The 24,251-nt window shown below is 43.8% G+C and overlaps 1 protein-coding gene across 7 annotated transcripts in view; it reads left to right on the top strand.

Moving 5' to 3' along the window:
* The window catches only part of PDE7B (phosphodiesterase 7B), a 231,494-nt gene that overhangs the window by 78,701 nt on the left and 128,542 nt on the right, over positions 1 to 24,251 (top strand). The window contains exon 1 of one of the 7 annotated variants that reach the window (XM_035108921.3): positions 17,327 to 17,779. The exons of the other annotated variants lie outside the window; for them this stretch is intronic. Coding sequence (XP_034964812.1) covers positions 17,759 to 17,779 — 21 coding nt within the window. The 5' untranslated portion in view covers positions 17,327 to 17,758. Of the gene's footprint in view, positions 1 to 17,326; positions 17,780 to 24,251 lie in introns of those variants that run through there. 7 annotated transcript variants of the gene reach the window in all.

Consider the following 24,251-nt stretch of genomic DNA (forward strand, 5'->3'; position numbering starts at 1 on the left):
AGAGCAACATACTCTACCCAGACAGTTTAGAACAGAATGAATAAGGCAGGACAGGGGATGTAAATGAAAAGCCGACTTCCTGTTTGCCTGCTGTTGGACAAGCAGACTTAATGCTTCCTCTTTCAACACAAACACAGCTTGCTGCAGAAATGGTCTAATAACAGAAGTAAAATCATTTGTAAGGATAATGCATTAGCAGTAAAGCTGTCAGGGCATCTGTCCATGGATTCCCAATGAAGAAATGCAGTGCAAACCTAGGCGTATTTATTTAAAAAGAAGAAGAAGTCCCACTGTGTTCAGTGGGGCTTACTCACTAGTAAGTGAAACAAAATTAAAAAAAAAAAATGCTTCCAGCAGCAGCTTAGAGACCAACTAAGTTTGTCATTGGTATGGGCTTTCGTGTGCATGCACACTTCTTCAGATACCTCACTAGTAAGTGAGTTTAGGATTGCAGCCAGAATGCAGGAGAAAATATAGCATAGCATTAGGCAAAGAGAGAAACACGCAGAAGGAAATTGTGGGGTGGATAAAGTAGGCACAGATCAGTAACTGAAGGGCTTGTTCTCACCAGCCTTGAACTGAAGAACTGGCTGTGGCACAGCTCTGTATCTATGAGGCATGGAGATCCATGGCAAACTAACATTCTGGCTTGCCTAACTAGCAGCTGAAAGGAACTCCTCTATAACATTGTGTGTTTCCTTGCACACATGTGTCTACTTGGTTCCAGTGGCACTTGATCCAAACATAAACTTGGCTTTAGTCTTGCTTAGGGATTCTTTTAGTTCCTTTTTGGCTGTTGATCTCTATTGCTCTGTTCACTGCCTAGACTCACAGGAAAAGAGAGCTTTTGTTTGGTTTTGTTTAAAAAGTGAAATTATCAGTACCAACAGTTAAAGGAAAGGAGTGGAAAGAAAGGGGCCCCATCCAAGCCATATCAAATTGCTGCTGTGACGGAAGGACAATACACTAACCAAGGGAAGGTCAGAAATCAACTCTTGCCAAAATTAGGAGTGTTGTTTTTGTTTTTCAAGAAAATCAATTTGGCTAAAAACTAGGAGGTAGTATTTCCATTCAGAAAAGTTTTTCTATTCTTCTTCTTAACAGCACACAGCTGTTATCACTAATGCTTTGACTTCACGTGCATAACATAATTTGACTTCACTGTTGTTGTGTTTTTTTACTGGGGAAAGTTTCCAAATGAATGCCATGCAAAGTCCCTGAAATACTTGTCTAAACATTTGGTATATCTGCTACAGCATCATATTTGCTGAGAGGCCTCAATCGAAAAGATACATGTTTCATAGCTGCCAAGTCTCCCGTATTCCCCAGGAAACCCCCGTTTTTCCACCTGTCCCCAGCCGGAGCATGCTCAGAAGCGACTTTTGATGCTGCTCTGCCCAGTTCCAAAATGGCTGCAGCGCGACATCTGGTGCGGTGGCCATTTTGGAACTGGGCACAGCAGCATCAAAAGTCACTTCTGAGCATGCTCTGCCCAGTTCCAAAATGGCGGCAGCGCTACTTCCGGTCTGCTACTTCCAGTCCGGTCCCTTATTTTTCAGAGAGGAACTTGGCACGTATGACATGTTTTGTTATACACATTTTATTCTCAGTGTAGGGCAAAGTAAGGAAACGACTGGGGAATGTTTTTCAGGCAAAGCTCCTATCAAAGTTATTACTTTGAAATGTTTAAAAAGTGTGAGCCCTTACTTACTTACTTACTTACTTACTTACTTACTTACTTACTTGTACCCTGGGTTGCCCCAGAGACTCTGGGTGGTTTCCAGCATAGCAGGTGAAATATAGAGACTAAGAGAATTAGCAATGAATCAGGAAGGCCCTTCTTCAAATCTCACCTTTACCAGGAGCTCAGTTCTCCTGCCTCCCATCTGTAATATGGAGGCTAATGGCCGCTTGCCTGGTTCAGAGGTGGACGGTGGTTGTGTGAGCAGGCCCTCACACCTACCGGGACAAAACAATTCCACATGGTGGTTGGCTGTTGGGACTTGCCCGGTTGGCGACTAAAGTCGCTATCCCAAATTTTGAAATTGCCTTATCAGGGGCAAACTTGGGGGTGGAGCCTGAGTGGCAGACTGGAGTGGAGAAATCTTCATTCTGGTCTGTTGCCTGGAAATGAAGGCCGACTGTGCCTGAGCATGGCACAACAGGAGGCTGAAGAGCTATTCTCTCAGCCTCAGCCCTCCCCCCACCTGTCTGTAATATGAAGGATAATAGATTTTACAGGGGTGTTGGGAGGATTACAACTAGATAATGCATGGAAAACTCTTCAAAGCACTATACAGATACTAAGCATGATTCTTATATTAAGTAAGTAAGTAACCCACACCATAGGCTTCTTGTGAGGGTGAGATAAAAAAGTCAAATTCTTCTTACCTAAGATAGAGTCATGAAAATACTGCTGGTGCCCTACTCCTTGGCTCTGAACCAGAGCCAAAGAGTTAACTGTGAATAACTTCCATTCAAAGCTATATTAAAATTAAGCCCTGGATTTTTGATTGCATGGAGATTGTGCAATAAAATTCACAGTTTTGGGAAAAGTTACAGATTATCATGTCCGTCCGTCCCCTGCCCTGACTATGCACTCCATGTGCAGTTACCCCTTTTGGTGAGCAGGGGTGTAGAGGTGAAAGAGAGCTTTCCATCGTACCCCTTCCAACATTTCATCTAGGAAAACATAGACACTCTTGTGTACTTGGATGGTCCATTTTTTTTTACACTAAGTTTCACTGGCTGAGATTTACCCCTCTGATACACACATAACTTATACATATATGTGTGTGTGTGTGTGTGTGTGTGTGTGCATTCACTCCCACATAAATTGAAGCAAGGGTAGCCAACAACAAGCTTTGTCATTCCTGATCATGGGACATGTTGACTGGGGCTGATGGTATCTAACTGAAATATACTCGGAGTCGAGAGTGAATTTCATGCTCTTTATTCAGCGCATAGTCATCAAGGAGAAGAGAAGAATGCCCTTTTCCCAAAACCATCTGCTTATATACATTATTTACACAATGGGCTTTGCGTGATTGGCTACTTCAGGGCTACACCTGTGGGCCAATCAGTTTGCGGATTGACTTCTGCCAGCAGCCTGATTGGCTGCTCCTGCAGGCCAATCAGTTTACGGATTCACTTCTGCCAGCTGCCTGATTGGCTGCTCCTGCAGGCCAATCAGGTTGCGGATTCACTTCCACCTGGAGTTGGATTGGGTGGCTCCTGCGGACCAATCAGACTGCTGATTCTGGATCCTATTGTTCTATGATTCAGCTCAGTACATAACACTAACAATCAAAGAGAGAGCGAAAAGGGGGCTATTTTTCCCTCAGGGAGAGGCAGTGGAAAAGAGGGGCTCTCTCTTGTACATAGGGATGGTTGGGGGACTATGACATTGGACTGCCACTGGTTTCCCGCTCAGGCACTGATCAAGTTCACACCCACTTAACTTCAGATAGACCAGGCATAGGCAAACATCGGCCCTCCAGATGTTTTGGCCTACAACTAGCTAACAGGGCCAGTGGTCAGTGATGATGGGAATTGTAGTCCAAAACATCTGGAGGGCCAAAGTTTGCCTATGCCTGAAATAGACTCGGGCACTGAGTGCTCACATTCACTGAATTCAAAGCAGAAATCAGTTGGGCCAAATCTTTTCATGAATTCTCGTGGATTTTCATTTGCCTAGTCATCTCCGTTCTACATCTTTGAGCCAACTTGGTATATTCATTGTTCTGATTAACAAGTTTCATAGCCCATTTGAAAAGAGGCATTTTCTCACTGTGGGGCTTCTTCTCAGAAGAGGCAAAGTATCACTGACAGAGACAAATGACGATCACTGACGTCAATTCTTATTATCTTTACAAAACAAGCTTGGAATTTGCATTTTGCCTTTTCCCAGGGCAACTTTCTAATATTGCCGAATTGAATGCCCTAGGTCTGCACTCCCTTCCACCAGACTCTTCTCTTCTTTAAATAGGTCCTGACATTTGCACTAGTATCCTAATTCAGTTCTTGCTCAGAAATTGAGTAAAAATATATCATCTTGGCTCCTTTTAAAGCCCAGTGATTGGCAAACTACCACTAAAGTCCATTGATGTGCAGAATGCAAGAAAGAAAAAGAAGGTGGCATGTAGCATGGCTTTTACCAGTCACAGCCCATCAGGTATTTCCTGTTGTGAACAATACTGATTACAGTACTGTCTCTTTAAATCATAAAGGAAACAGTTGATACAAGATTGGAAACCAGACAAAGCGAAGCATCAAAGTGTACTTTACAAGGGAAGGCTTGGCAGGGGTGCCATTGACAATGCAGAACAAAACTATAGGGCATGCAAAGCTCCCTTTGGAAATAGTTTTGTAAAATAACCAAGCTTGGAATTTCACCCTCACCCCTTGTGTGTCCAAAGTCCTGGGGTAAAATCCTTTTAAAAGTCCTGGGGTAAAATCGTTTTAAAAAAAGCTCAACAACTGCAATCCTAAAGGGAAAAGGGTCAACAACTTTGGTCAGCCCTCATGCATGTTCACTTCATCAAATCTGGCCGTCTTTGAAAAAAGTTTGGGCACCCCTGGCTACTGCGTTCGGTATTCACTCATGCAGATGTCAAGTCCTTTCAATCAGTGTCTAGACGCTGATTTTTTTCAATGCTTCGCCTAACCACAAAACGGGGACTAAAATACATTATGCATGAAGTGGGATGGATGAATCTGATCATTTTGGCTTATCTCTGTTTCTCATTTTTCAAAGTTCTGTTTGCCATATCTCTACGTCAGTTTGCACCTTTAAAATACACACACACACACACAATGAGCTTGTGAAAATTCCGCAGTATTTCAGTATGAACTTACCCTAATGTGCAGGTGTTTGTATGCAATTTCGTCAAATATTGCATTTTTGTGCACATTACTTAGCTGGAGAATTGCATTTCAAAATTTGAAGAAGTGCAAATTTCAAAGGGTGGCTGTGTTCCAGTTCAAGTCTTGCATCAGAAAGTGTGAATTAGGTAGATTTCCCTTTAAATGGGAACCAAATTAACCTCCCCCCCAATACCTACACATGAGATATCAAGACATCACCTTCCTTGCTTGTTAGCTGCAAGTGTATGCCACCTAGTCTCTCAGGATGAAGCGGCCAGTAGCAAATGTATTAATTGCACATTATAGACATAACAGACAACACAAAAACATATATATCAGGTTTGTGAAGATAAACATTTCCAACCCATGCCGGTTTCAAAATGATGTACATTTTAACATTGGTTCTAGATTGGGGGGGGCAGGGGTGATCATTGGACAATATTCTCTCAATGAACCCCCCTCCTTTTATAAGCCCACTTTCCTCGTTGACATTGTGAGTACTGCTCATTCACACTCTCCCCCTGGGAATCTATACCACTTTTTAGATGGGGAGGATGTGGTGGAAGTCACTGCTTGTATGAATAGGCAGCCACACCAAAGAGGAGGAAGTGCAGGGTCAGTGAGCCCTGGGGGTCAGCACTGGGATCCCAGATATGCTGACCCCTGGAACCAGCTCTGGGGTGCCGGATTGCTTTGGTGCTTCCTGTTCTTATGTCCTGTCTGGTTCTTCCTGCTGTATCTCCCAATAGTTGCTCAATCTAGGCATAAAAGAATAAAATAAAATAAAAATAGACTTTTTACAAAATGGAAAATTATGGGGAAATGCACTGGAAAATGTGGCACAATACTTGCTTGATGCAATGTCATCTAACCTCCCTTCAGACAAATGAATGTTGAAATGCTCAATAAATCGCCAACATTGTCTAACCTCTCTGCAAACAAATCAGGATAAATACTTAATCAAAAGGTCATCTGGAAACAGCCAGGAGTTGATATTTGATTAAGGGTGACATTCAAATAAGTTTTACTCAGAAAAGTCCCATTGAAATTAATGGACCTAACTTAGTGGGTCTACTTTGAGTAAAACTTAGTTGAATACGACCCTTAATTTGAAGTGCACTTTCTAATAATAATAATAATAATAATAATTATATACGAAGAAGAAGAAGAAGAAGAAGAAGAAGAAGAAGAAGAAGAAGAAGAAGAAGAAGAAGAAGACCCTGCCCAGCTGGCTGGGTTGCCCCAGCCACTCTGGGTGGCTTCCTACATATATAACATATATAAAAACATAATAAAACATTACGCATTAAAAGCTGGTCAAGGAAGCTGGTTTCATAAAGGCTGTCTTCCTACCACTCAAAGAAGATGGACTGCAAAACAGTATCTCTTCCCCTGTTTATGGAAAGTACATCCTCCTATAACAATATTATATGACTGCTTCAGGATATATATTCATCCTCACTACAATTAAATATATTTCCCCCTTTTTAAGATAAGGAAACTGAGTAGCTGATATATTTCCTGATACGTTATGTGTGAGAGAGAAGGATTGTGAACTTACATCTCACTTCCATTCTCTTCTCCTGCCCCCCCCTTTACTGTCTCCTTCTTGCTTCCTCTTTCCTTGTTTCTCCCAATCATTCTCTTCTATAGAGACTGTCTGCTTCATATTCTCTTATCGGGGTGACATTCATTTATGTAACCTCTAACACTCTTGATTACTACAATGAGCGACTGCCACCAGTGATTAACGTCACTCTGAGTGGTGCACACTTCAAAGAGCACCAGACTTGCTAAGTGTGTCTTACAGTGTGCACACAAAACGTGGGAAAGAGCACTATCTCTCATCTCTGCCAGAAACAGTCTCTGCGCATCTGTCTAGTAGATCTGGAATGGTATTGCAGTTGTGCTTATGGAAATGACTTTGTGATCTGTCAGTGAAAAGCAAGGTGTGCCTTGGCTCAGGGCTAGCAGTGTGTTATCTGGACATATATCATCATGACTGCCTGTATACTACTTCAAGTCATTTATAAGGCTGTCATGGGACAAAAATTTCAGCATCAGTAGAAATGGCAGCCAGAAGGTGAAATAAAAACATTTTGCATTGAAAGCTTAAAGCAGGGGTGAGGAACCCCAGGCACAGAGGACAAATGAAGCCCTCCAGGAGTCTCTCTCTAGCTCTCTGGACTCTCCTTTGGGACATTCCCTCTCATCAAATTCTCATCACATTTGCAGATGGCACCAAACTGGGAGGGGCAACCGATGCCGCACAAGGCAGAATCAGGATTCAAGATGACCTTAATAAATGGGAGAACTGGGCCAAAACTAACAAAATGGATTTCAATAGGTCAAAATGTAAGGTTCTACACTTAGGCAGGAAGAACCAGCTGCACAAATTTTAGATAGGGGACACCTGGCTTGCCAGTAGTACATGTGAATAGGATCTAGGCGCCTTAGTAGACCACAAGCTTAACATGACAAAACAAACACACTTTGAGACAAATCTTAATCAAGGCAGAGTAGGGCAGAGAGCAACTCATCCCCCGCTGCATCTGCAGACTTGCTGGCCAGGCATATGCAGAGGTGGTTTAAACTTCTTCCTGTAGCAGCACTCAGACTTTGGATCCAGCAGATCCATGTGTAACCCTGCACTGCATTTTGCAAATCCTTTATTTTGGGGTCTTATGCCAGTGATGCTATTGCAGACGAATGCAATGCTATTGCACACTAACTGCTACCAGCAGCAGGGCTTTTTGTTATTTTGTTATTATTTTGTTTTCTGTTGTTGGTCAAGAGACAATGGAGTGTGCCCCCAGGTTGAAGTCAAAGGGCTACATTAGCAGGACCAAAGTGGTGTCCCTGGGGCACAAGCCTGGGCAGTGTGTATGGAGGTCCTGGGCTGCCCAGACGAAAAGACCGCCTCCCACCCCAGGCTCACTGACATGGTCCAAAGGAAATCAGAGCAAAAGGTTTGGCCCCAGTTTGGCTAGTGGGAAGTAAAAGATACCAACAGAAAACGAACTGTCATGACATTACTAGTGTCATTAAAGAACAGCAACACAGGCACTTCATCATTATACACGGTCAGCATGACAGAAAAGGGGAATAGCAACTCAGTGAGGTGAAAAAGTCTACAAAGAGATTCTTGCTTGAAACTTAGTCAAGATCGAAAGGAATGTTTTGTAGCATCCTAAAGCATAGTTAACAAGGCTCGCGGGCCTGCCTGTCCATGTTATTCTGCCATCGGTTCCAATGGAAAATTTCCTCTCAATACAAATTTCGGAAAAGAGATTTTCCTCAGGATCTCCCTCAGTAAATCCCCCTTCCAGGCTTCCTCTGATCCTGATAGTTATCAGTCTACCCAGCTGGTGCTGGCCCTCAGTCCAGCACCAAGGGCCTTCTGGCGGTTCCCTCACTGCGAGAAGCGAAGTTACAGGGAACCAGGCAGAGGGCCTTCTCGGTAGTGGCACCCGCCCTGTGGAACGCCCTCCTGTCAGATGTCAAAGAAATAAACAACTACATGACATTTAGAAGACATCTGAAGGCAGCCCTGTTTAGGGAAGTTTTTAATGACTGATGGTTTAATGTATATTTAATGTTTTGTTGGAAGCTGCCCAGAGTGACTGGGGAGACCCAGCCCAATGGGCGGGGTAGAAATGATAAATTATTATTATTATTATTATTATTATTATTATTATTATTATTATTCACATTTTTAGAAAACCCTCAGGTTAAACACCAAAATATCAAGTATTGTTTGACCCTTAAACTGACTGGAAACCAGGATTAGAGACCACCAAGCTTTCCCCCCACAGAACTGGTAGCCATTCTTACACTTGTGTGGCGATACCCTGATCCCTCCCAGAATAAATAAAGACACAGGACACATTGTATAAGTTTAATGGGCGTAAAAGGCCACAACTTTATTGATTACGGATGTAGAGAGGTATTGGCTTAGGCATTGGATCTAACCGTCTATATCCGACTCCAGCTCGCTCTGCTGGCAGTCTGTGAAGGGTTAACCACCGTTGGGTGAGCCCTGTGATGCAGATCAACTAGGAACTCACCCTGGGGCCACCACTAGGGGGCGTGCCTTAGGCCCTCACCTACCACGGCCTCGGACATGGCCACGCCCCCGGACTCCTTAAGGGAGTCTTCCTTTCAAAACCCCTTCAACATTTTGGGGGAGGTGATGGCAGCAACTCCCCCCCCCACCTGTAACCTTTCAGAGATAATCCAATGCCTACCGCCGAAAACCAAAGTTGTGATGAGTTGCTACGAGGTAGGCGAAAACCACCGAGCCAATTCGCCAAGTGGGAAAATTCCTACCAGGCTCCTCAATGGCGACCAACCGAGGTCCATAGCAATGTCAAAAAGAAGGGCCCTGCCTAAAGGGAGGGTGGGCGGGAAAACGAAGCGGCTGGGGGGGGGTTCAAGAAAGAGAGGCTGACTCCTGGCCGCGCTCGCTTAAATCAGTGAGCCACGCCCCCTCGGAACGTCCGGATTGGACGTGCCAAGGGAGCACCCGTCCGGGAGCCAGCCAATGGGTTGGGTGGGTGGCAACCATCCCCCCAGCACGTGAGGGCCTCGTGGCGCCCACAACCCCCCCCTCCTACGGCAGAAGGGGCTTTGTCAATATAAGGGTAAAACCATTTGTGAGCTAGAAATACAATGATACTGAGCCATGGCAAGTGTGATTGGTGAGTTACTAGCTCCCGTACCATGCTACTTTTGCAAATGAAGATGAACGAATAGCTCATGTCAGAAAAGCATGAATGTGAAGTTTGTCTCAGACGAGTGGTTTTCTGTCAAACTTCATTTTCTTGCATCAAGAATGGCACCAGTTTTCCAGGCAGAGTACACATGACAAATATGACTCTGTTGTCTGTGTCCTGAAGAAAGTCATGCTGACCTACCACTTTCACAAGGGATTGACTGTAAAATCCTCGCTCATCCCTATAGTGAATCTGAGTTAATCGCTGAACATTGCACAATTCAACTTCTCCCTACTAGCCAAGAGCTTTCCTCTTAATCTGGGTCATGTTTAGCCTGATTATGAGCCTTGCTGATAGAAGAGTCTGCCTTTAGGATTATAGATCAGGAACTGCTCAAATGATTTCAGTCAACATATGCCTTTAATTCACATTTAAGTCCTTTCATAACACACCCGTTCTCTCACACTTTATTCTTCCTTTGGTTTGTGCTTTCACTACAAGATAATTATTACTTTCTTGTGTACAGAAGAGTCATTACCTTTTGGTTATGGTTTTAAAACAAAACATTTAACATTGGTTCCTAGTTGTGAATGTGACTTCTTCATTTTATATTAGTTACGCAATAATTATAGGACTGTTATGGTATGATCCCTCCCAGGGCTTTTTTTTTTCAGACGGAACTTGCCGGAACTCAGTTCTGGCACATCTCAGGTAGGCTCCATTGCCATTATAAGAGAACAAGGGAGGCATTCATGGTGAGCTCTGGCACCTCTTTTCTAGAAAAATAGCACTGAACCCTCCTACTCCAGAAATAAAATGAGGACAGAATTGGAGAAGAACAGTGCCACAATCATGATAAAGATGTGAGCTGCACTTCAACTGCCCAAATTGGTTAATATGCAGGGCACCAAACTCTCTCTCTCCCAGCTTCCAGAGACATGTTCGTCTGTGTTCATGTGAAGCAGGGGCCAGGAATCTTTTTGAGCTTTTCCTCATGCATTTCCTCATGGCTAGCCTTCTGGAAGCCACATGCCACTGGTGGGCAGGCCCAATGGAAAAGTGGGCAGGGCCACTCAGGCTTTCATACACAGGTGTATCCAGACTCCTGCCCTCACCCCCAGCAATCCAGTGGGAGGCATTTGCCAAGACCAATCACTGTGTAGAGGTGCTACAACCCTTAGGAAGGCATTGTTTCTGTAGGCAGAATTCTGGGATAAAGTTCTCTCTCCCCTGTCCCTGTGCAAAGCCATCTAGTTCAGACCCCCTGGATAAGTTCCTGCAATCTTGCATGGAAAGGACAATTCCATCTGCTGTCTTCTTCGGTCTGAAAGCATGGGAAACACTGCACCTGGTGAAATTCTTGGTTCTATGCAACTCTTAAAGGAACAGCAGCTTCCTCAAGGGCCTTCTCTTTACCAGCTGGGCTGGACGACCATGGCTTCCCAAAGCTAGCAGGCATTCTGCACCTGCATTGCCAGCAGGTGCAACCAGCACAGCAATAAGAAGGAACATGCCTCTTTCTCCCTCTGAAACCTTGGTGTGGTAGGAAGAAAAAGCAAGTATATTTTCCTTTTAACATACAAAGACAGTGACAACAACAGTTGCTGCTGCTTTTATTTTGATTATGTATTTTGTGGTTTTATATTGTGGTTTTATTCTCTAAACTGCCCTGAGACCTGTGGGTATAGAGCTGTATATACATTAAATGAATGAATGAATGAATGAATGAGAAGGCCCATAGCTCAGTGGTAGGCCCTTTACAAGATGCAGTGGAGGACTGGGGGATGCAGCAAAGAAAAGGGAGAGCTGTGCTACATTCATGGAAGGAAAGTTGGGGTCCATGTACGATTACTTTCATGTCTTTCATTAATTTGTCATGACAGATGGCCAGCCATGGCTCTTTCCAGCTGTTGCCTGCAATTCTGTGCACACAAGTCACAGGGTTGCATCCCTTGCTATCAGTTAATACCCTTCCATGTATTAATAACCAGCCAGTTAGAATCCTGATCCTAGGGAGCTGCATTCCTTCCTACCACCTTGGAGTGGCAGTGGTAATTTGTATTACATCACACAGTCATGTAATAATAAACGACTGAGCTAACGTAGTAAGCTGGAAGTTCAGTGGTGTTGCCTTACCTGGGAGTGGCTGTTCGTGTTAGTACTTGCAACTGTGACCTTTCAGCTTCTACTCTAATGGTTGGGGTATGAAACTCAGACCATCACTAGCATGATGTTGAGGCCCAAATTCCCCACTATAACTGCATCCAGTGCCTTTATATTATAATAGGGACTGCACCCCTGCTCACGCCCCACACCAACCCTCCCTGCCACTCCTCCCATATTAACCCCTTTCCCACCGCATGCAACCATTTTTTACCTTCCCAACTCCATTTCTGAAGCCACTTTTCTCTTCTATTCTGCAACCCCATTTTCACCTTCACTCCCATGTCCATGCCTCCTCCCTCCCCTCCTTTTGTGCAACCCTTCCTGGCACACAAACCACCACAACGCTAACATACCCTCCAACATTTCTCCGATGAAAATAGGGATGTCCTAAGGAAAAGCGGGACATTCTGGGATCAAATCAGAAATAGGGACAGCTTCTCTAAATCAGGGATGTCCCTGGAAAATAGGGACACTTGGAGGGAGGGCAGGTAAAAAGAGATGTCTATCACTAATGAACACATCCATATATATATATATATATATATATATATATATATATATATATATATATAATTTTTGCATATAATTTCCAAACATCTTATTACATACTGTACATTTATATCTTATACAATTTTTGGACTTCCCTCAGCTATGCCTAAAGATTTCCCCTCTTCATCACTTAGCCTTACATTTCATTATCTTCACTATTACTTATAAATACACCATAACTCAATGTCCTTTCCAAATTTTCCTGCAATATTTCATATAATCCTCCTTACAGAACTTCTTGTAGTCCTACTAGTGTAATCTGTTGTTTACAGCTATCTTTCAAATAGTTCACAATTTTTTCCCAATCTTCTAAGAACCTCTGGTCCCATCAGTTTCGAATTCTTCCCGTCATCTTATCCAGTTCTGCATAGTCCATTAATTTCCTCTGCCACTCTTCTTTCATCGGTAATTCTTCTTGTGAACACATCCACTCTTTGCAAAACAGTATGGGAGGGGAGTGTTGTCTTGAGAACCAAAAATTTCCACTGCTGAAAGTGGAGGGCAATAGTGAGGAGCCCAACAGAACTCCACAAGTAATTACAGTCATACCTCGGTTTGAGTACTTTCGGTTTAAGTACTCCACGAACCTGGAAGTGTTTACTTCCGGGTTCCGTGGCGTGCGCATGCGCAGAAGCGATCTGCTTGGTTCACACATGCGCAGAAGCGCTCTATCGGCACTTTGCACATGTGCGGAAGAGGCGCTCGAATTAAGTACTTAAGTACTTTTCAGGGAGCAAATGGCTCCCCGGAACCAATTGAGTACTTAAACCGAGGTACCACTGTATGTGATACAGTATTTCAATGTATGTAAGAGCAATGCATGAGAGAACGGAGCGGCAGTGGTGTACTTTGGGTTTCAGTACTGCATCCACGAGGAAGGTGATGGGGAGCCGTGGGGGCAAGGTTGGGGAACTCCAGGTTGGGTGCAAGCAGTGGGTGCAGGTATCTTCAAGGCCTGGAACTCCCTTGACCTTGCGATCACTGCCCTGTCCCATCCCTTTTGTGGCAAGCAGTACTGCTGCTGGGAGGGTGCCACTGTCCTTGCACACACACACATGTGCCACTGCTTCATGTATGTGGACAATTTTTTAAAATAAATATTTTTTACTTATGTTTTTCATAATGTAGCAAATCAACCATATAATAAACAGAGTACAAACTAGATTGGAGTACAAATGTAAGCAGAAGTGCAAACAGTAGTAGCGCAGCCTTGATTTAATATGCATTATAGTCAATAATATGGAAATACTGTAGAATTATCTAAGACTAAACCTCTGTGTCTAGTACGTGAACAATTATGAATCCAAAAGTTTGTCCAAATCTAGAACATTTAAAAGTTTCCTGTTACTCCTAATTTAGTACCGGAAGAGGGTTCCTATCATTATGGATTTTGAAGCTGTGATGACAACCATGGTTGCTTATTACAAGAATGAGAAGTAGCAATCTTCAGGCTTGTATAGTCCTCCCTCCACCATTCCCCTGCAGGAGGATATTTTTCATTTCATCTGAATGTGGCAAACTGTGGTTTGTGCAAACCACCATTTGCCCTCAAATTTTGTAGTGTGGTGCAACAGAATGAGCGAGAAGTTGGGCTGCTTGACTGTTCAAGCTGAGTGGTCAAAAGACCCACTGGGGGTAATTCCTTGACTTGAAAAATTGAGCACGTGAATGGATTTATGAAGCAAGCAAGTCAGTGGCCTGCTCAACCATCTCTGATCTATTCTGCAATTATTTCTTCACTAATTAATGATGGACCAACAGGAGTCCATAGCATTCAGACATCTTTGAATCTATAAATTATCTGTGAGGACTGAGGGGAAATGCCGCCAAAATGTTTGTTCTGCTCTATGCTTGAATTTGTAGTGTGAACAATGCCTTTGCATCAGCAGTTGATATCTGTTGATTAGCACCACATTTGTTTCCCCTATGTTAAGATGTACCCTTATTTCTTTCTGCCTCAAATCTCACATGTTATTCTCTTACAAGTTAGAGTAGAATATATGCTTTTATCTGGTATATCTACTTAGAAACGTAACCATCCGTTCTAAATACTCAAAATTGTTCTGGAAACTTTTACATAAAAGATTTGACCTTTTAGTGCTCCCCTTGGGAGATTACACGAAACAAGCTTTTACTGAACTTGTGAGACATTTCATAAAGGATTTTTAAAAGCAATCCAGGTTGCTTTATGATTTTAAGGAAATTTGTCTTGCCACTTCACCCCTCCAGCATAACTGGAGCAGTTCACAGGGTTCTTTTAACATTCGCATTTGCTTTTAAAAAGATGTATCAGAGATAATTCTCTGCTTCCAAATTATGACATGTCTATGCATGACTATTTATTACAGCTCAAACATGGTGTTGATTCACCTGGCTTGTACCACATTTGTATCAATCTGACTTCCAAATACTTTAAACCAATGCTGTATTATAAGCAAAGGATTTGTTAAATCACCACCTTCCCTTTAGCACTGCCAAGGACTTTCCTTCATTGCCACAATCATATCTACTGACCAATCAATCAATCAATCAATCAACAAACAAACAAACAAACAAACAATATGTATCACAGAACTCGCACAATTTCCAGTTGCACTTATGCACTGAGTTTAAGCTTCAAACCTTCTTGGTTTTTGCAGAGATCTAGCATCCAAGCTATAAAAGCAACTGTTATTTGCTGAAATATCATGTTGCGTTCTGGTTACAATTAGATTAGCGGAGACACCATCAGTTGGGCCTTTGTACAAGTTTAGTGTCACAAGTCTCGTGGAGATGTCTTGGAGAGGCTGGTCGGATCAGCATGAACAGTGGGAGAAGCCTGAGGAGCTGGAGGCCAATGATTCCAGAGAGGAATCCAGCAGGCTGAGATGGGCCATGAGAGACATCGGAGTTGCCTGGGGAGAAGCTGGGGAGTCTGATCCCAGGTAGAGACCTAGTAGACTGTCCCCCAAGCAGCCCATGCCAGCCCAGCCCACAGCCCCTGTGTGTTTCTGGAGCATCCTTTCCCTCCAGTTCCTACTGGTGAGCTTCTGCCTCTGGAGGAGCATCAGATGCCAGGTCTGGCTCTGGCTCCTCCTCTGTTGCCTAGAACATGGAGTTGCCAGCACTGGCATGAATGGACAGCTCAGGTCCAACCCACCAGAAGGAGTTCCCGTTTGCTTGCCCAGTCGAAAGACATGCCCCACTTGCCACACTAAACCCTTGCCCACCCCATTACTTTACAACAGGGATCCCTGGTATGTGTCAATGACTGGATCAGCATCTTAGCTTCAGCACCTGTTGTAGCTTTAACCTGTGCCTTGCTCATGAACGATACTGATTTGAGCATGGGAGTTTTTGGCAGAAACCATAATCTGAGTTTGAATTCTTTACCCAGAGAGAGCCAGGACATCTCGCTCTTAGTGCATTTTCCACATCTGAAGGAGGAGGAGGAGGATCTTATGGTTGTGAGTGGGCCCCCGTTTTTCTCTTCAGTTTGCAGGCCCAGGAACTGCTCTGATGGACCACTGAGTCTTCTTACTCAATCTCTCCCCCTTCTCCCTCCATTTCCTCATTTCTCTCATGTGAACGCCAAGTTAAAGAGTGTCAGCTTCACTTCTTTGTTCTTTGCCACTGAATACAGTGGCTAGCCCCCCAACACACGCACGCACGCACGCACGCACGCACACACACACACACACACACACACACACACCATGGTGGCTAGGAAGTGGAAGGCAACCTTCATCTACAGTTAACCGTCAACGCCTACAGCTTTTCTGTGGCTTGGAGTCAAGTTTACTCACACAAAAAATGGAGTGCTGCCTAGGGGCTTTGAATATGGACTTTGTGTTATTTCCCATGTTATGAAGTTGATAAGTAAAACTTAAGAAACAGTTATTTTTGTCAAATCCTTGGAATAAAAACAAATAAATCTGATATCAACAAATACCAGAAACATTCAAGCGTGGGAAATCTGGTCCAGAGTAGTAACAAAGATGAAAATACACTGGCAATTCAGGTCCAAGTCCTCCTTCAGCTCTTTCTCATAGATTTTGGATATATGTTATATATAACAACAGAACACAGAAAGAGAACAGGTCCATTTGAAAGCCCTTGGGCTTGGTGAAGTTGTCCGTGCCTTTTCTTCCTTTCACATGCCCCAGGTGAATGAAGAAGGAAGCAGTGATTGCAGTCTTAGTATACACCTACCCACAAAGTCATTGATCAGGTATACCCACTGCTGGGACTACCCTCATCTGTTTTCAAGTAGACACACTCATGGGCTTAGCGGGGGGGGGGGGCAAGGGGGCAGTAGAATAGAAAAACAAAAGAAATACTTAGCTAACTGACCAATCACATTGGTTCTGCCCCCCCCCCGCCAATGAAGTCCTGCCCCCCCCTGCTACGCCCATGTACACACTGCAGGGTAATGCATCAATCTGCGTTGAGCTTTTACTTTTGTCATGAAACCAGTTTCTCAAGAAGCACTTTTTGGGGCAAAACGCCAACAAAATAATCTGGACACTGTGTGGACTATGTAAAACACACACACACACACAAAAAAAAAACCACACACACAAAAACAAACAACCTCCAAATACTCAGTCTCCATTGATTCTAGAATAAAATGTGCGCACATAGCCCAAAGCTCCTTTTTTATTTAGATTCTTTCCATCAAACCGCTGCAACGTGCAGTCTTGCCTCCTGACACAAATCTATATGTTAAGCCTTCCCATTTTTATTTTGCTGGTATTCATCAGCTCGCTCTGGCAGCAAAACTGACTGCAAAAACATTTCTAAGTGAGATCTGGATTCTTTGCTTTTACTTTTTTTTTTTTTTTTTAAGAATAAGCTGTTGGCGGGGGTGGGGTGGGGACACCTCCAGCTCTGGTTTCTTTCTAGAGTAGGGTGGTAGCCTGCCGAAATCACTGCCACATTCTTCCCATAGTAGTCCTTTAAAATTAATAGCACATGCAGAGGAAAAACTAAACCCCTTTGACGTCACTCTCGAAACGAGGAAACATAAACAGAGCAGGCTTCACTCTAGCGAGCTCGCAGGGCGCCAGCTGATTGGCCGGCTCGGCTGTGCCTGTGGCAGATGACAGCACCTCCCAGCCAGGCACGGCACTGGCCTTCGACTTGCTGCTGCTGCTGCTGCTGAACACTCAGCCACTCAGAGACTGCAGCAAAGCCCCAGCTGAGCGCTCTATCCCAGCACTCGCCTGGCAGGAAAGTGCCGCCGTCTTCTCCTCTCTTTCTGCTTCTTCTTTGGCACTCTCCTCCTGTCTCCTTGGACATTCCGCCCACCCCGTTGCACATGTTCACGCGCACCTTTCTCTCTCCTCCTGCGCGCCCCCCTCAATTATTTGCTTCATCCTGAACGCAGTTTCTGGATCCTGCAGCACAAGTCTTCATGAACAAGCTGCGCCGCTTACAGATTCCGCAGCATTCAAAGGTCACAGAACTGCCACTATGGTTAAATGTCTTGTTTAATGGTTGAGGTATGTATGTAGCAAATCCTCCGAAGCGGCGTGATCATGGGTGTGAAGGTTTGTTTTAAAGGTTCCAGCAGGAAAGGGGGGGGGAGAAGAGAGAAAGAGAGATTGCGTTTGCCAAAGTTAGTAGCAGAGGTGATATTTGTGTTTGGAGGAAAATCTTGATGGCTCTCACTAAGAAAACTGCTGCTTGATTATTATTTTTAAATATCCGTGCCTGCATTTTCATTGTTGTTGGTATTGTCCCAAGCCACGGAAACTTGCATGAATTGTAACTGAACTGACTGCAAAGGATATAGGAAAGGTTCCGGGACAGTAGCACTTAATGACCATTAGGAGAGTGAGAGGCTTTCTTCCCCCTTTAGTACTTAAGCATTTCAGTGGTTTGGAAAAAGGGAAGCTTTACAGGTAACTGAGGCTGCAATCCTGTACCCATTTACCTGGGAGTAAACTCCACTGAACTCAATGAGTCTTACTTCTGAGCAGACATGAAAAGGACTCTGCTGTAAATGTGCTGGAACAGATAACTAGGAATATAGTGTGTCGATGGAGGGAGAAATGAATGGCAATGCAAATAAAAACATATTTCTTAGCAATATATGTTACAGATCTTTATCTTCTGGGTGTTTTAGCAGGTTACAAATGCTCCTCTGTTTCTTTAACTTCATTGAAGGGTTTGTGCTGAAACTATCAACAAAGAGATAACATATTAACAGCTAGCTGAAGGGCAAAACAGTGAACAGCATCTTCTCAGGACTGTTTGGTGACATATACGTTCAACTGGTCATCAGACAGCAGCCTGTACTCTTAACTTGGAGGGTGGCTGCAGCATTCAAGTGACCTGCTAGTGCTGCAGGGAGCAGGAGTGGTGGTTCAGCTGAACAGAACTCACATTGTTTTCAGGAGAGTAGCTGCAACATGCATTCGAGAAAGCTACACCCAGAGAGATGCATGTTTAAAATCCTGCCCAAATAGCCCATGATGCACACACACACACATATAATGGCAGAAAGGTGTATTGTCTGAAGGCATTGCAAGGTTTCATCACTCTGAAATCTCTGTCGAGCTGTTCGGAAGGAGGGACGTGTTGCATTTTTGAAAATTATTGTTCTTAATTTCAAACTCATTTTGCTTTTATGAATTCAGAAACCGTGGGTGGGTCACCCTGGCTATATACTTTGAAGGTTGGTTTTTTTGGGGGGGGGGGGAGGGAGAGAAACAAGTAACTGCACTTGATTCATAAGTGCCAGCTTGGGAATGGTAAAATATTAGCTCTGAAATGCAGACTATCTGCTATGTGCTGTGAATGGACAATTGCTATCCTGCAGTGCCTGGTGGGAAAAACAAGGACTTTGTGTGTTGCAAATGCATAACTGCATCTCCTCCATTTCCTTTGCTGTATCTTCGCTGATGGCTGTAAGAACAAAGAGGCTGCTGTCATTAATAAATTGCTTAATGACACATTTCATATGCAGGGTTAAGGCATCCTTCTTCCTTTTCCCCCTGTCAGCCACGGTCAGTTTTTATCAGCTGAACTGTTAGCTTCTCTCGCTTCTCTCTCCAGTCTACAGTAGATCTTATACATTGAAAAACGTTAGCAAGCTCCGGAAATTCAAAAACACTATTTCGAAGAGAATCATTTCAACTGCTATGTATAAATTGTCCATTATTCAATTTAAATGATCACTGTAGCAGGAAAAGGAATATGGACAAATCAGAGGGAAGAAGAAAGAAGCCCTCAAACTTTCTGAAAGACTCTATTTTCTGATAGTGCAATTCTTTACAGGTTACTTTGATGCAAGTCCACCGTGTTCAGTAGTGGCATGCTTCCATGGATGCAAGTATAGGGTTGTACTTTGAACATCCTTGTTGCAAGTGTAATTGGGGCATGTAACTCATGCGGCGCTATACTATATGAGCGCTGAGGATTGTAAATGGGAAGAGAATCCCCCCCCCCGGGGCATCCAGAAGTCTTGACTGCTGCTCAGGAGAGGTTAAGTTCTGTTTAAATCCTTGAGAGTTTAATGGGGTTTAAATTAGTCACAACAACCAAGGGAGAAGCTAAATGTTACAGAAGATGCAGAGATGCTTGAAAAATTGGTACACCATGTGGTGCGTCTCTCCAATGTTCCACAACATGTTGCAGCACTTACCCAACGGTGTGTTGTCATCCCACTGCGGGATCCCTTGTTCCCTTCGGTGGAAGCGAGCTCAACTTAGAACAGGGACAGTTGAAACATATCAGTAGAATGGAAAGGCATCATGTTGTGCCCTTGCATCACGAGAAAAGAGGTGCTTCACATTTCACAGGACAGGAGAAGACCTCACCACGAGGATACCTTTTCCAGCATCAGCCATTGCCTTTTATAACATGTTGTTCTTACAATTTGTGATTATAATTCCATTGGTTTCAATAGGTTTGGGGCCCTGTGTGTCTTCTATATGGTTAGAGGATCACTCTGCCTCTTCTAAGCATCCATTTTATACAAACGTTTTGCATGCCCTCAGAATGTCTGCAAAGAGACTGTATGCAGTATTCTTGAGCAGAGCAACTTTTTCAGGCTTGCAAACAGTGATCATCAAATGTCTTAAGATGCATACTAACTACAGGAACCAGAACAAAATGCAGAAACAAAATTACACTCTGTTGGGACACACTAGCTAGTTTCTGTAAATGTCCTATAAACAACCCTGATCAGTCATTTGTTTAAATTTCTGGTCCACTGCATCCCAAATGCTAGGAGCTGATTGCAATGTATAATTCAGATGTCAGGTAGACACACAACAATGTTAAAAAAAACAACCCACCCAAAGTATTCAACCAGGTTTCATTCAGTGTAGACCTATTGAAATTAATGGCCTAACTTAGCAATAACAAACTCTAGCCCAAATAAATATGTTCTGTTGTGCTTTGAATAATACCCAGGCCAAATGTTTGCTCAGTGTCCATAGGAGGGAAGTTTCAAACGACCTCACGAAAGAAAACTTAGCATTAGAATGTTAATACAAGTTGCCAGCTAAGGGTGGGATTCAGCTAACCAGCCCCATCAGCAAAAGCCCTGCACAAGGACTTGTGCAATGGAGACTTTTCCCCTCCTTTCCCAGTGCCCTCCAAAATTGGCTCTGGGGTTCAGGAGAACCCACAAAACAGTGCACAGGCAGGGAGAGAGGAGAACATTCCATCTGGCAAGATGCAATGCGTGGACAGACAGAATTACTGGAAGAGTATGATGTTGAATTCCATCCTAAATGTCAGAATAAAATGAAATTATTAGAATGATTTGCCTCAACCCCTAAGGGGGCTGGTTACTTTGTCCAACAATGGCATAGCCCAAACATACCAAAGCTCTGTATGAGAATATTAACAGCACCATGTAAGCATTCCATTTTTCTTACGATGGAGTTCATAGAGAATATATTTATCTTTATGCAATGCAACCTTTAAGCTTTCCTTACATGTGCACATTTTTGCCTCAGGGGAGGTTGACACAGGCTGAAATGCATTATGATAAACGCTAATAACACCTTCAGCTGCAACTTCCATACAATTTTAGTTTGTTCATGTATACCACTACACCACATTGCCTTCAGTCAGCCAGACTTTGGGTCAATAGGTGATTGGAATTGATGTGCAAGAAGCCCATCCTTAAAACTTCTATGCTTCCTACCACCATCCATGCCTTCCCTAAAGGCAGGGGCAACTCTTTCAGTCCAAGAACCACATTTTTTCTGTAGGCAACCCTACAGAAAACCCAGGGGCTGCATGCCAGTGGTGCCTGAGGCCAGAGGCAAAACGTGAGTGAGAGTCTTTCCTTTCTACAGTAAACTACATACCAGCAACACAAAATTCACAGGCTACTACTTCTCTCTCTCCTCAATTTAGACAAACAATAGGTTCTTTGGGCGCAGAGCAGGGCTGGGGAAGAGCTGTAGCTCTTCCAGATTCAACCCACCATTGGAGACTCCTAAGGGCTTGCAGGTGCCGCATTCAGCCCCCAGGTCCGAGGTTCCTGACTCCTGCCTGACACACTCCCACAAATGCCTAGGAAATCACAGCATGGCCCAGTCATAAACTCATCACCCTCCCTTGATTATCAAGTCTACAGTTCCTGACCCATGTGAACAGTAAAGCTGATAAAACTGGTGTGTGTAGTTGAATATTTGCCTTAATAAAGATCATGTTTTGTGACCTTAATACATGAGAATGTTCAGAGCTGTGTTACATGCGCAAGGCAGCAGCAAGACAAGATGTGCCAGTCATTCCCGAGTCCTCTGCTGCAGTTTCCTGTAGCAAATGCAGCAGCTGAAAAATGCTTCATATAGTTATTCTTTATGGATGAAAAGCAGTGCTAAGCCTGTTCTGCTTTTATGTCCTGAACTTAGTCAGCAATTGTACTCTGTTAGAGAGTTATTCCCTCTCCCCCTGTTTTTTTTCTTCTAAGAGGAACTATCCACGGACATCTATTTTTTTGCTTAGGAACCACCTGTTAACCCTGTTCTTGTCTGAACTCATTTTCATCCAGCCTCTTTGTGCATTATTCCTCAGCTGGATCTCTGGTGACCAATGCTTACAATTGATCGATCCCGTTATTACTCACTGATGGATCCTAGCCATATATTCAGTAAATAAACAATGCAGAAACTTTGTTTATAGCTGAAAGCGGTTGGTGCAGCAGCACTGGACGTCTTTAAAATGATGCTCGTCTATTGAGCTCTATTCTCAACTGGCTTGGAAACTGATAGCTTGCAAAGTTTATCTTACTTGCAATGTGCCTGTCATCAACTGCTAGAGCAACCTTGTAATCTCCTGCTCCTTTCATCAGAGGGAGTGAGCATTGGATGAGCACCTAAGTGCACTTAGGAAGGCAGATGTAGGCTCAGCCAGACTTCCTTTTGTACCATGTTACAAGGCATAGGTTCACACCTTTTCTGTTTTTGTCCTGGTGTTTCCCCGTGAAAACCGATGGGGAGTAAATGGCAATCTGCAGGAAACGTGAGTTGCAGTTTATTCTGATTCAGTGTTAAAGAGCTGAAGAATGGAGGAAGAGATGGGGCAAATAAAAAAGCACTTGGACATGGAGCTTGAAAGTGCACAGCTGTGCCTAGAAAGTACGGGGCAAATCATAAGTGTGGATGAGCCTTAAGTGCAGCTGACAGACAGAGTTGGGACTGGCAATACATGTTGTTGTTGTTTAGTCGTGTCCGACTCTTCGTGACCCTATGGACCAGAGCACGGGCTGTAAATGCAGCTATCTGACCAGACCCAGCTTTGCATTTTGATTATTCTTTGTGCACCTTCCACCCTCACTTCAGTCAATGTTCATTTACCACCAATTGACAAATTAATGTCACCCCTGCCTAAAATGTCACCACACCTCAGGTGCTTCTAGACAGGGACTTAATGTTGCAAGCAGGTCATTGAAGTATCATAAATGGCCCATTGGCAAAAGTCCCCCCCCCTTTTCCTTATTGGATTTCCTCCTGGATTAAATGGGTGTAGGTGGGATTTTACGGACTGACATTATATGAAAACAGGAGTTTTCTGTGTGGAGTTCCAGCCTCATATGGCTCTAGCATGTTTGAATCTAATTAGTGCATGAAGGGAGTAAATTGTCCTGCCATGCTTAGCCAATGTCATCACTTCCCACCTTGAGAGGAAATGGGTCACCAAGCCTCTGCCTGCCTGCCTGCCTGCCTGCCTGCCTACCTGCCTACCTGTTTCTTTCTACCCATGTGAACTTCAGTATATAAGAAGCTCTGAGCTTCAACCAGCCTCTTTTGTTTCAGACCTGAACCGAGTCTGAAGCTAGTGTTTTTCACTACCAGTAGTTTAGAAACCTTTACCTTTTGTAACTAAGCAACATTTGACTGCCTGTGCATCTTTTCTGACTGCTGTATGCAAAAGCACATGAGCCCAACTTTTGAAGAGTTTTGTGAGTGAACCATTTTATGACTTACCAAACTTGCGCGCTGCCTCTATGCCAGGGAAGTGTGGTAGCTTGGAAACTGCTTTTAAAGAGGGACATTTTCGGGACTAGTGCAGGACGAGTCTCCATTACCTGCCTGCCACATGTACCAGTCCATATTACCCTGTGACTAAACAGATGCAATCCCATACCGTAGGTATCCTTCTAATCTAGCCCACTACCAATTCCTCTGCAATCTCTCCCTCTGTCTTCTAGTGAGATTAATACCTTGTTAGTTTCTATAAGAAATTAAGTGTTGCTGTGCTCAGGAGTCCTTGTGCTCATACATACCCCTTTTTGAAGGGTGGAACATCCCCCTCCTTTTCTTCAGCTATGGTGGCAGGAAATGGACTGGGTGGGTAAAAATTCCCTAGCATGAGTGACAAGGTTTTCCCCAAGGTTGTCAGTTACACTGGAGGCAGGGGGAGGATGGTGAAGTGAAGTTTATTGGCAGCCTTGGAACTGATAAGATTTCCCAACAACCTTGTCATCTTCACTGTAGGTGGGAGGGG

The sequence above is a fragment of the Zootoca vivipara genome, chromosome 3, assembly GCF_965207765.1.
Source record: "Zootoca vivipara chromosome 3, rZooViv2.hap1.1, whole genome shotgun sequence".
NCBI classification, from domain to species: domain Eukaryota; kingdom Metazoa; phylum Chordata; class Lepidosauria; order Squamata; family Lacertidae; genus Zootoca; species Zootoca vivipara.